This window comes from Pseudorca crassidens, chromosome 6 (assembly GCF_039906515.1).
Source record: "Pseudorca crassidens isolate mPseCra1 chromosome 6, mPseCra1.hap1, whole genome shotgun sequence".
In the NCBI taxonomy this organism is placed as follows: domain Eukaryota; kingdom Metazoa; phylum Chordata; class Mammalia; order Artiodactyla; family Delphinidae; genus Pseudorca; species Pseudorca crassidens.
The window spans coordinates 86,122,867-86,135,938 of record NC_090301.1 but is presented as its reverse complement, the minus strand read 5'-3'; the positions used below and the strand labels follow the sequence as shown (position 1 = coordinate 86,135,938).

The 13,072-nt window shown below is 39.1% G+C and overlaps 1 protein-coding gene across 1 annotated transcript in view; it reads left to right on the top strand.

Annotated features, from left to right (window-relative positions):
* ARHGAP15 (Rho GTPase activating protein 15) overlaps positions 1-13,072 on the top strand; it is a 624,143-nt gene that overhangs the window by 558,290 nt on the left and 52,781 nt on the right. The window contains exon 13 of the mRNA XM_067739897.1: positions 5,678-5,783. Coding sequence (XP_067595998.1) covers positions 5,678-5,783 — 106 coding nt within the window. The remainder of the gene's footprint in view (positions 1-5,677; positions 5,784-13,072) is intronic.

Here is a 13,072-nt window from a genome sequence, read left to right as displayed (position 1 = left end):
CAGAGCAAGAATTCTAACTTAGTTCTTTCAGACTCCTTCATGATATACCACTTCTCTTAATTTATAACAGGGATTTAAAGCCTCTATTTGTATCCATTTGTAAGTCTTGAATTTGCTCCCCTCCCCCCCAGTGTTCCTCCCTGAATTCAACGTAAATTATTTAAAGAAAGTTATCAAGCGATTGTTGTCATGCCTTGGATGATTCCTCAACACCCAATTCAAATTTTATAATTAAAAATCATGTCCTCAAAGATTTGCATCCAGTTGTATGGTACACTAAAAAAATAAAATGTTCTCTGAAGATAATCATTCCTCCTGTAAGCCAGGACAGTCTCTAACTGGATTCTGAAATGGTGATGATACAAAGAATAGAAAGTGAATAGAAACTAAACTGCTTTCTTCCAAATATAGCCCTGACGTATAAGTGACTACCATTTTTTTCATACAGGATGCACTATACATTCCAGAGTAACTTTCAGAAGCAGAACATCTGTGATATTGCTGACCTCCTCAAAACAAAGGGGTACAGTTGTCCTTTAAGAATTACAGACAAATAGAAAGAATAGTACTACTGATACATTGGTTACTGGGAGAATCTGGTCTTTTCTTCCCCTGGGTGAACTTACATAACAAAGCAGAATTAATTTTGAAATATGATTTAACATGTGACTATAAATAAGTTAAGAATAATAAATGCATAGATGATAAGGCCGGAAAAGTGTCCAGGGGTCACCAGGTCCAGGGTTTTGCACTGCACAGAACTCTTTCCATCGTTGTATAACTTTCTCTTATCTCTGCAAAAAAAGGCATTCGGTTGTAAATGTCCTTGTTTTAGTAGCAACATTTCATGCAGATAAATGCAAATGCATCATAAACCATATTTTTAAAAATGTGTCCTCAAAACCATGAATCAGAGGAAAACTGTAAAGCCACATCCTTACCATAACATTAAAGGCTATTTCACATCATGTAGGAGCTGTTACTTCTCTAACTGGCCTGGAGTTGTTTTTGAAGAAGCTCATTTACAAAAGAGTTTAAGGTAGTTTGAGAATATGGGGCCAGGTGAGTGAGGAATAGGCATTAGTAAAAAACAGTTTACTATCTCAATATGTACATGTACACTGTGCATATTTTTACATAGACATTTTTGCTACTATTGGGTAGCAAGAATGAGGCACTACAGAAAGATTCTGTATGCAATGTGGGTTCACAGCTCAGAGATTGGAGAGGCTATTGGGATCTGGGTGGGAACTAAAATGGACGTATTAGAGAACACAGAGTAGATACAAAAATAAATTATAAGGGAATGAAGGTAGGAGCAAATGTGAGTGAAAAAGGAAAGAATCATGGAGGTTTTTTTTAATTACTGGCAAGATTTTGTATAAGTCTCTTAGTATACAGTTTACCTAAGAGGTTCTCTAATTCTCCATGTAGAAAAGGTTCATTTCCCCCCTTTTAGACATAATGTAAAAGAGTCAGAGATATCTCAAAGTCTTCTCGGAACTCTCAATACTTCACAAGAATGAGAAACCATATGCTGAAGGAGAAATATTAATAGAAAATGCTGTCTTTCAGATGCTCACTGAATCAGTTGAAGACAGTTGACGCATCTGTAGTAAACTGTGTCTGAATCTTAGCTCATTAACCACTGCTGTATTATGTATGCTGATTCCAACTCCTAATATGACACATCAATAAACCAGATCAGAAAAGGTGTCATTTTGATTTTAATGTATCCAATTGTATTTTTAGATGTTCCTCTACTTAGAAGTGTTTGTGTTATTTCCTGATTTTACAAGCTATGGAAGAGTGGGTATGGTATTGATTTGAAGGGGAAACCACTGCTTTCCTATAACCTTTTCAAAGATTTTGTTCTGATTATGTTGTAAGAACAATAAATTGCTCCTCCTTGATAATATTTCAGCCCTCTCTAAGCCATTGTCCAGTACCCCCTCCACTGGTTAAGTGTAACCCAGCCACAAATATGTATATACCACCATTCATTCCAGTTCCTCAATTATGTGTGAAAGCAGAGGAAGAGAGAAAAATGTTTCTATAAAGTATTCTTCGTGTAGGATGTTTCTTACAAGCAGATATGGGAACCACCATGTACTTTTATAAGAATCCTTGCATGGAACTGAGCTGCTCATCAGTCAGATCATCGGCCTCTCTGCCCACCACAAGTTATTTAGTGTGCTGTAAAATGTCAGGCTACCATAGCAAGTGTATCGTCACCCACTGGCACCAACTCAGTTCAAGTATTAGAAACTACATTTTGAACGCTCACTGCAACCAGGTAGTATGCTCATTGCTGAAGATAAACGGTGAACCATACCCAGCATGGGCCTCAAAAAAGGTGGCGGGGGGGCGGGGGTGAACACTTACGGAGTACCTACTTTTTACTAGTCATCGTTAGGTTCATTACATACTATCTTGTTCAATCCATAAAACTGGCCTCAGACATTTTTCAAAGAAAATAAGAAACTTGTCCAAGACCACACAGCTAATAAAAAGCTGTTACAGAATTCAAACCAAAGTCTGTCTGTTCCAATCTGTGTTCATGTCTTTCCTTTGTTCACTAATTCTTTCTTTATTCATTTAACCCACTATATACCAGTATAAGAGCTGCCTCAGTTTATGGGAAAATTCTCAGTTTAATAGGAAAAATTGAACGGCATTCAAGCCATGAAAATATCGTGCAGAATGTTATCTACATAGAATGTCCTAAGTGCAATGGAACATAGAACAGGGACTTTGTCTAGGGAAGGTCATAATTCTTTTACCTAGTGGTTAAACAGACAAACTAAAGTTTTAATTCCTGCCCAGGCACCATGGCAGTGACCTTGCACATTCAAGTATTTCCAGTTAAGCAACGCCAGCCTTTCTTAAACCTACCCAGACTGGGGCATATTTCCCTAAAACCGAGGTTTGCTGGATATAGCCATTTAAACCACTCTCCATTTATTGTCTGTCAGGCTTAGATTATGGCTACTACTCCTATAGTCCTCAATGTCAACAGATCCCTTTTTTGGAGACTCTGACATTGACCTAATCATAACCATGGCCAGAGACTTCAGTGAAATTAGAAAGGTGTCCTCTCCTTCCTTTCCCTCCTCTCCCTCACCTCTCCTAATTTCATCTTAATTGCTTGAATCAAGTAGTTCAGCAGATCCTTAGGTAAATTAAACTACTAGCATCATGCCAAACTATGCAGAATATACCCATCTCATAAATATATAAACGTATGTATATGTACCTGTTTATGTATATGATCATTGGTGTGTTGCATTAGCTTCAGATGGCTAGATACAAGGTATCCAAGTATCCCTAAGTGCTCTGTCCTGAATGTACTGTACCAGTTTCACTGTCATCTTTATTGACTTTGTTTTCCTTCTTTTTCTGAGTTTCTCATATCCTATAGGCTCCAACTGGTCCTGTGAAGCATCACATTGTCTTACCACCATTAAGCTACAAGGTGGCTTTCTACCCTTTGGCAGAAAGATTAGATCTGCTGTCTGCTGTGATGTTGCAACTGGCTTTTCTGTTTTTCTCTCTCTTTTTCTCTCCCCTTTGTCTCTTTCATTTGCAGTTGTCCAATCCATATTATTCCGGAACTCTTCTAAGAGTAAGTGCAGTTTTGAAAGCTCAGACTGTGGGAGGCATTATTTATAGACCTCTGTGGTTTCAGGAAGAAGAAGAAACGCTTCCAAGCAGAGTTCTACTAGGAAGACTGCCCCCACCCTACTTTAGCCAAATACTATCTTCTGCAGGATATTTTCCTGTAATTCCTTATAAAAAGTTTCTTTTGCAAAAGTATATTTAAAAAAAGGAAAACAAAACACCCTGCCAGTTTCTACACTAACTCTTTCTTGCCCCACTGTATAAAGTTTATATACCTAATAACAGGTGATTATGAACTGGGCTTTTGGACGCACACTGTATTAGGAAGTACGTTTGGTTTAGAGACCCACCTTCAAAGGCTTCAGTACACAAGGACTTATTATGTTAAAGAAACTCAGAGACCAACAGTGCAGGACTGGTCTGACTGCTCCACAGATTCAGGGAAGCTCTTTATTCTGTGTGTCCCACTCTGCATAGCCTCAGTTCTCAAGGTCATCTCATGGTACAACCATGCCATCTACATTCTGAGGAGCAGAAAGGCCAAAGGACCACAAAGATAAATTAGCCTCCTGCACACAGCCTCCCCGGAAGTCCCACATAACACTTTGCCTTCTCATTGGCTGGACTCTGTCATACGGTCATTCCAGCTGCCAAGCAAGAAAGCTAGGATGAAGGATGTGGCCATCCCTTCAACAGCGGGATTGTCTAGCTAAAGAAGAAGAGAATGGATATTGCGTGGGTGGGTGCCTTACATATTATTCTCTTATCTATCATCTTTTCCAGCAGTGGCCTCTTTAGAATCATCAGGAGCTCTGTGCTAGAAGTTAAAGTATAGAAAGGAAAGGCACCTGAGTCAGTGTATCTAAGGAGTTTAAGTTTGAGAAGTAATTATAATTCTGGGCCCTGGTTAAAACTATGGTAAGATAAATTCTCTAGTGTACTAAGTAACTCAGTTCTTCTTATGCCACCCATGCCCAGAAAGGCAAAAAGAAACAAAATGAAGGAAAACAACCAATATGGTATGTAGTTTTGAACAACTTCCTATTTTTTTAAAATGTATATGACCAAAAAATTAAAAATCAATAAAAAATACAAATTAAAAAATAAAACAAAATGTATATGAATAAGTATTATGCTTTCAAATTTATTTGCACTTTTTTGTTTTACAGCAAAAGCAAAATGTATTAGGGAGAAAAGATAGCATAGAACTAATTTTAAAAATTCTTTACTTCTCCACAAAATCAAGCAAAATAATAGAATGTTGGTAATTGAATGAGAATATATGTCCTTGTGTGTTTGTTTTATATTGTTGCTGTAACAAATTGTCACAAACTCAGTGGCTTCAAACCATAAGAATTTATTATCTTACGTTCCTGAAGGCCAGAAGTGTGAAGTCAGTTTCACTGGGCAAAAATCAAGGTGCTGGCAGGCCTGTGTCCCTTCTGGAGGCTCTCTTCCCTCAGCTTTTCTGGTTTTTAGAGGCTCTCTTTACTCCTTGGCCCATGGTCCTTTATCACATAGCCAAATCTCCTTTCGTTTTCATTGTCATATCCCCTCTCTCTCCGACTCTGACCCTCCTGCTTCCCTCTTAGCCACCGTGATTACATTGGGCCTCCCAGATAATCCAGAATAATCTCCCCATCTCAGAATCCCTAATTTAATCACATTTTCAAAGTCCCTTTTTCCATGGAAGGTAACATTCACAGGTTCCAGAGATGAGGACAGAGACATCTTTGGAAGGCCATTATTTACCCTGCCACAACTTGTAAAATAGTAAAGCATTTATGAAAACGGATGTAATACCTGATCTTAGTAAGAAGATCGTGTCAGAGCCACACTGTTGCTGCTTTCATTTTCCCATGATCTAATTCAGAGTCAAAGTAAAGAAACTTCATGATCCTGATTTCAAGTATAACTATTCCCTTTGGCTGCTAATTAGAACTTTTAAGTTGCTCAGACTTAGTCCAGAATTCTCCTAAGAAAATTCCCTCATGCACCTAAGAAATATCATTCTTTTCTAACCGTCCTTTTTAATTTCTTTTTTTTTTTTTTCCAGAAAAGCAAGACAATAACACAAGAATTGAAACTATAAAGTCTCTTGTACAAAAACTCCCTCCACCAAATCGTGACACCATGAAAGTCCTCTTTGGACACCTAACTAAGTAAGTTGCAAAGTTTCTGGTTGTTCTGTCACAGTCTCATTTCCTAAATGAGCAATATTTAATTTCAAATCTCTAATACAAGAGTTTCCGAATGCATCGATCTCAGATTTCCCTCTCCAGCTGATCTACGTCTTCCTGCAGAAGCTGGGGAATGTACTAGAGGTAGGAAGGGGAACCTACAAAAGGAACTTTTAAAATACTTTCTTTTTTCTGGCTTTTCAACAAGTAGATGTTTGCTGATTGATTGTCAGAACTGTAGCCAGAGCCCTGGGATGGGCTGGGTTTACTTTGTTATTTAGTATAATGGCAAGAGCCTGAAATGATTCAGACATGAGTTCAAAACCTAGCCTCACCACGTACCAAGAGTGATGACCACAAATAAGTTACTTAAACTCTCTGATATCCAATTCCTTCGTCTGTAAGACATTGATTCACATTGATAAGGTGCCATCCATGTAAACAGCTAAAAGAAGAGTATTTCTGGAAGAAAAAAAGACAGTGTAAAGACCCAGAGGCCACACAGAGCTTTATGTATTTGCAAAGCAGAAAGCAGGCCAGGCGGGCTAGAGCCTAATGGACAAGGGGCATGGTGGTGGAGTTGAGGTCATAGATGTTGGACCAGTGTAAGATCACATAGGTTCTCGTGGGCCACAGTGAGAGAGTGGAATTCCATTCTAAATACAGTGAAAAGCCATAAAGAGTGCTAAATTGAGGGATATACAAGATCACCCTGGCTGACAGGTGGAGAATGATTTGCAAAAGTGAAAGCAGGGAAACCTATACGGAGGAGACCATAGTAGTCCAGGCAAGAAGTAATGGTGACTTCAGTGGAGGCCTTAAAGAGGTATTTTGATGATGGATCAGATTGTATTTGCTGATGGTTGGGGTGCAGTGGGGAAGGGAAAGGAGAAATTAAGTGTGCCTGTTAGGGTTTGGGTTTGGGCAAGTGGAGAAATGGTAGTGCGGCACAGATGGGTAAAACTGGAGGAGGAACGGGCTGAATAGGAAGAGCCGACTGGAGAACTTCATTCTGGACATGTTAAGTTTGAAATGACTGTTCCTCATTTGCCTTCTGTTAACACCTTCTTCAGATAATGCAAAGTGCAATACAAGTGATGAGGTTGTAGCTTTCACCATATGCATATAGTAATGTTGAAGCCTGACAGAGTTTCAAATAGATTGGGCTGTTTTGCTTTTGTGAGATTAAATCTCTTTAATCACCCATGCCTTAGGTTGAGTCATTCCTACAGCTTATTCAACTCATCCACTACATGATTTTTAATTGTAAATGTAATGTGCAGAATTGCACACACACAAAATTTAAGCAACTGTCGTGCATGTAAGTCAAATTTGCCTACTAGTCACTCTTAGCCTGCTGAGCAGAAGCAACTAACATTTTTGTATCTACCCTTCCAGACCTGTTCCTAAGGACATACATACCTCTGTGTGGTTGTTTATTGCATTAGAGTATATCATTCTGCACATATTGTTCTTCTACTGTTTTGCAACTCACGGACAGCTTTCCATTTCATGGCATAGTACTCCATGGTATGGATGGTCCATAATTCACTTCACCGGGCACTGCGTTAGGGAACATGTTTCAATCTAATTCATCATATTTGCTTCTTACTTATTTTACTCCCACAGAGGAACCTATGTCAAAGTTCAGAACATCCCTTATTGTTAGAATGCCCCTTTTTGTCACCTCCACATTACTGGCTTCAGTGGGAAACCCAGTGTGGTTAAGTGAAAGGATCTTGGGCTTCAAAAAAATAAAGAGAGAAAGCTAGAGTCAAATTCTTGTTCTATACTTTATACTCCCTTCATGATCTCAAGCACATAAAATCAGATTAAATAATATCAACCGTATCTTGTGGTTATGAGAATTAAATGAGATAATGCATATAAAAAACCTGGCACAAGGTAAGCATTCCTCAAATGTTAATTCTTTTCCCTTAGGATCCAGACCCACCATGAAAGGGGTTTCAAGTTACAAGTAAATACTGGAGTGCTTATCTCAGTAACTTTAACTGGACAAAGTCGTAAAACAAATGGAAAAGTGTACTCTTTAATGCTGTGCAATACCTAGTCTCAGAGATCTAGAGAAATATCCATTACTCAGTCTCAATTATTCCTTTTTTTTTTTCCAACTGAAAGAACAGCTATAAAATGAAGAAACTGAGAATCAGCTAAATCCTACTTTGAAAAAAACACACACAGATGAGAATCTATCCAATTAAAAACCTTCAAAGGATGAGAATCTTCCACCTTCATGCCAACAATCCCAGTATTAACAATTAGTGCCTGATCATGTTTCTTATATCTAAATTAATTTCCTAATTTTGTTAGAACTTTCAGTTGAGATGGAAATAGATGTTTTTAACTAAGATTTAAGATCAGATGATTATGTCACCTTCACAGCATTCACATGATAAGATTTTTCATTACAGATGGAGAAAAAAGTGTTATTTGCTAGCCACCCGCCTTTCTTGAGTGGTGTGACCATATTCCACCCTGCAATGATTTATAAACGGGGTTTAATTATGCAGAAGTGTGTGCACATGATTATATCTTGTTAAGCATTTCTTGTTAAGTTTTTGATAAACAGCCAATCGTGGCATGTCATCAAAGCTTGAGAAGGCTAAATAAGAAGATTGTTTAACGAGAATTTAAATGTATTCATCTTTGAAAGAATCATTAGAATGTTTTCCTTAGTCTTGATGCATTTGGTAGTTCTTCAGAAAATCTACCATCAACACTTGTATGTAGTGTTTATTCCAAATTGCTGCAAATATATATATTTTTTGAAGTTTGTTTAGTGAGGGTCAGGGAATGTAATGAAGTGCCAAAAATTCCACTTGACCTGCGTTGTACTCTGTAGCCAACAGAATAGAAGTCCATTTTTGCAAAGCTCTGAGTTAAACATTCCCTTGAAAGCAGAGCAACTACCAGCTGAGAAAGCTTAATACAGCACAGTTGGGCTAGAAGGTGGATGCAAGTGCTGTCCACAAAAGCCAGAATTTTTAAAGGATTGTGATTATATTAAGCATAAGATTACACAATAGCTGCACAGACTGAATAGTCTCAGAGTCCAGAGTCCTCATTCTCGATCAAACTCAAGGTAAAGTATGTGCTTCTGCTGTGATAGATTGAGACCAGGAATTCAGAATACACTATCATCTCAAAATGCCATCAGCCAGAAACCTTTATTAATAGGCACTTTCACCAATTGACATTACAGTGATAAGCACTGGAAGGTCCTGTGACAGCTCTGAATCATCATATAAATGGCAAGTTCTATCTCTGTTAAAATATAAGTGTCGAATGCATGTTCCTTCAGCCTGCTTCTTTGGAAAGGCAGGCAGGCAAAGTGAAGATGAAGTTAATGGGAAGGAAGACCTAGAAAGATAAGGGTTGCTTGCTGATGGGTAGTGGTTGGACGTTGAGAGCCAGGCAAAGAGGTTATATAAGAAATAGAGGACCATTGAGACTTTATCTGCTGGACATTTGCATGATGTGCTCTGTGTTTATGAAAGAGTATTCTGACAATAGAGTGCAGGGTGAACGAGATAGAAGGAGAAAAAAAACCTAAGAGGCCACATGGGAGTTGTAGTTGGTTTGGAGTGATGAACATAAAATGGAAAGCAATGGTCCAAATACTGAGACTTTTCAAAGGAAAATTCCATACAATTTTTATTTCTCTCATTTCTTTATCCCCCTTATCCAGTCAGCCATGGGAATAAGTCTGCGGTTTCAGTGCTGAGTAATTGTAAAAATAGTTCCTCTGGTAGCAAGTTAAAAAGCAAAAGGAGACAGTGTTTAGAAGGGTGCACTTTTTTCTCTGTTTTGAAATGCAGACAGGGGAAAGAGGAAGATTAAGATGAGGGTATAGAAGACTAATGAAATAAAGTAAACCCCATTTTGTCAGGTGTGAATTGAATCAAGCCCTCTAGATCTGCTGGTGGGGATGTTCCAACCAGCATGGTATGAAGCCACATATGTAATATAGCTCAAGAATGAAAACCTTTCCAATCTTCATGCCTCTTGAGCCAATCATCTTAATTGCTAGGACCCTATCCTAAGTAATGCTGGGGGATGAGGCCACTTTATGCAGATAAAATTTTACTATTTTCACTGGTAGAAACTTGGAAACAACCTAAGTGTTCAGTGATAGGGGAAGGTTATATAGAACATGGTACATCATATGAGCTTCATAAAATGTGGTTCACAGCTAATTGTTTTCTTAATTAGGGAAATGCTTGTATTAAGTTTAATAAAGTCAGGGATACAATATTTTATATATTTAAGGAGAGTATAAATATGTGGGAAAGTTGTGCATCTAGAAAAGACTGTAAAGCTATTTGCTGAGATGTTAATATTTCTTAGAGTTGTTGAACAATGAAAGTTTTTTTTTTAAAAAACTTCGTTTTTTAAAACGAAGTCTTGGGTCTTCGTTTCTGTGCGAGGGCTTTCTCTAGTTGTGGCAAGCGGGGGCCACTCTTCATCGCGGTGCACGGGCCTCTCACTACCGCTGCCTCTCTTGTTCTCTGCGGAGCACAGGCTCCAGACGCGCAGGCTCAGTAATTGTGGCTCACGGGCCCAGTTGCTCCGCGGCATGTGGAATCTTCCCGGACCAAGGCTCGAACCCATGTCCCCTGCATTGGTAGGCAGATTCTCAACCACTGCGCCACCAGGGAAGCCCGAAAGTTTTTTTTTTCTTTGTGTGTTTCTTTTTCTCTCCTAACAATGGGATAGAAAGAGATATTGAGGTTAAGAGAACCGGTAAAGAGAACAGGCTTTGGAGTTAAGCAGAATTGAATGTGAGCCTTGGCCCTGCCACTTACTGGGCATGTAACTTAGAACTGACCTAACTCTAAGCTTCCTTCTTCTCATCTGCAAAACAGGGATCATAATAGGACCTATTTCTGTGGTGACGAGTAAAGGAATAATCCTTTTAAAGAGTCCAGCACAATACCTAGCACATAGTTGGTTCTAGTTAAGCATCAGACATCAACATGTCTTATTTTTATAGGGAGAGAAATGTAAAATTATTTCTAATGAAATAAATATAGGAAGAATTGCAGAGGCTGGGTTGCCAAATTTCCTGGCTTCCAGAAAATTCTTTACCCCACCACAGAATCTTTTGCCAAAACCTGAGTTGCTATACTGGCCTGACTCAGCCAGTTTCCCCTAGTCCCAGTGAGGCTGTTTTCACATGTTCGACAAACCACGTGACGCCTCCATGTGTTGCCCAGTCCCTGTGTGAATTCCCCTGCCCAATTCTGTACTGTCGCCAGCTCTCCATCAACCTGATCTGAATCTTGTCCCGTGTTCTCAAATCCAACTATTTTCACCTTCAGAGTTGTAGCTTGCTGATAAGAAAGTCTGGTCCGCTTGACTTCTAGGCAGGCGTGGGAACGCTGGAGAAGGACACAGGTCCTCCTCTGCTTCCTGCCCAGAGCCTCCCATCACAGCAGTTTCCTAGGGACAGTTCTCTTCTTGTTGTCTAACTTATCAGAATGGTTCTCACAGTGAGAATTTCCTACCAGGCAGAACAGCACACTGGCCACGTGGAAGCCTGGTAAGTGAGCTAATTTGGAGCTGGTAGGGCCTTACCCTATGCCTCAAATCCCCAGTGTAAACACTCCTAGAATTTTATCAGCTACATATCCACCTAGAATGGACACTGACCTTTTCAAGTTCTAGAATTCCTGTTGCCGTTCCTATAAGTAAGCTGTCCTAGCTATTGCTGAAGTCTTTTCTCACATTTTTATTTCCGGGATAAAAGTAATACATGAGAATTACAGAAAACTTAGAAGATAAATACAAAAATATTTTTCCCCCAGCTAAATTGAACTTGTTATCCAGATTTACTTTGTGGCATGCGTTTTGGAAGCCAAAACAATCTCAAATGTTTGATGGTGGGTGGGGGGAGGATATAAAAGAGCATTCAATTCCCACATAGGTATATATTGTCCAGAGAAAGTCAAAATGTCTTAGAGATGGGTGGCTTTTAGAGGTGACATAAAATAATGTCGTTCGTTGATTTTCAAAAATAGCCTTGGAAGAATATATTTGCTGCAGATTTTAGATGCAAATAAACATTCTTATAGGAGACTTGCACTTTGTAAAATAGGCTGAAAGGAGAGCACTGACGCTAAGAAAATCGTCCAGCTGTTCATAGAATTCCAAGGTGAATAGACAAGTCTCATGGAAGCATGCCAGTTGAATGCCTCATTGAAAGGCGAAACTGTTGAGCTGTGGCTATTTTGTGAGAGTAAACCAATATTTAAAGCTTCTCTGTGGTCTTCATGGATGTTAAATAAATACTCTACAAAAGCATGTCAGAGGCAACTCAAATGATGATGACTTAGAAATATAGGGGTTGTATGAGGAAACAATGGTGAGGAAATAATTCATCCGCTCTGTCTTTAAAATGGCATTGGGAGCGTTTCTGATATTTTGTGGGGAGGGGGGTGAGACATGGCCAGAGAGGGACTGGAAAGCCCATGAGCCCGCACCCTTCTCTCTGGTCAAGAGCAATGGCTGGTGAGGCTCTGCCTCCCGTCAGGCCTCTGAAGGCTCAGCTCTGGGGTGCTTTGGAGCAGGCTGTGTTTTTCTGTGCTGCCTTCTGGCATTCCACCCTTTTTCTGTACACTTTGGTCTCTCACCCAGCCACAATACCTGATATCCAATGACTTGCAGGCCATGGGTGTTTTTACTGGAAAATAAAGAACCTTAGCAAATTGTTATTTTCCCTTTTTCTCTTTCTTTTTTTTTTTTTTTTTCCCTGAGAAACAGGGGCTGCAAGTTGTTTGAAATAAGCCAGAAGCCTAATAGCTCCTTTGCTTGTGTATTTGAAATGGCACCCTAATCACTTTGAAGAGCTAATGTACTTCCTATGGGCCTGAAATTTCTCAACTGGACTCCCGTGGCAGAATTTGGCCTGTAGTTAAGAAAATTAATTACTCTGATAGTGAGGATGAAGCAATAGTTCCCAACTCCCTGTAGTAATCATTAAAATGTCATCTACTTAGGAGACATCTTGGCATGGGATTTATAAGGTTTGTGAGCTGGGGACTAAGTTCAATGATCCTTCCAGTGGTGGATCCTTGTTCTAGAGGAAGGCTTTGGGAGATAAGGTTTTTAAGATGGGAGTGAAATTACTTTAGATCTTTTGATTTAACATTTGAATGTTAACAGTTAACCACTGAATAATAAAAAACAAAACAAAACTTAAAATGGCTACTGACCATTTATCACTGTCTTCTCTATTGTTAGCGGTGGCT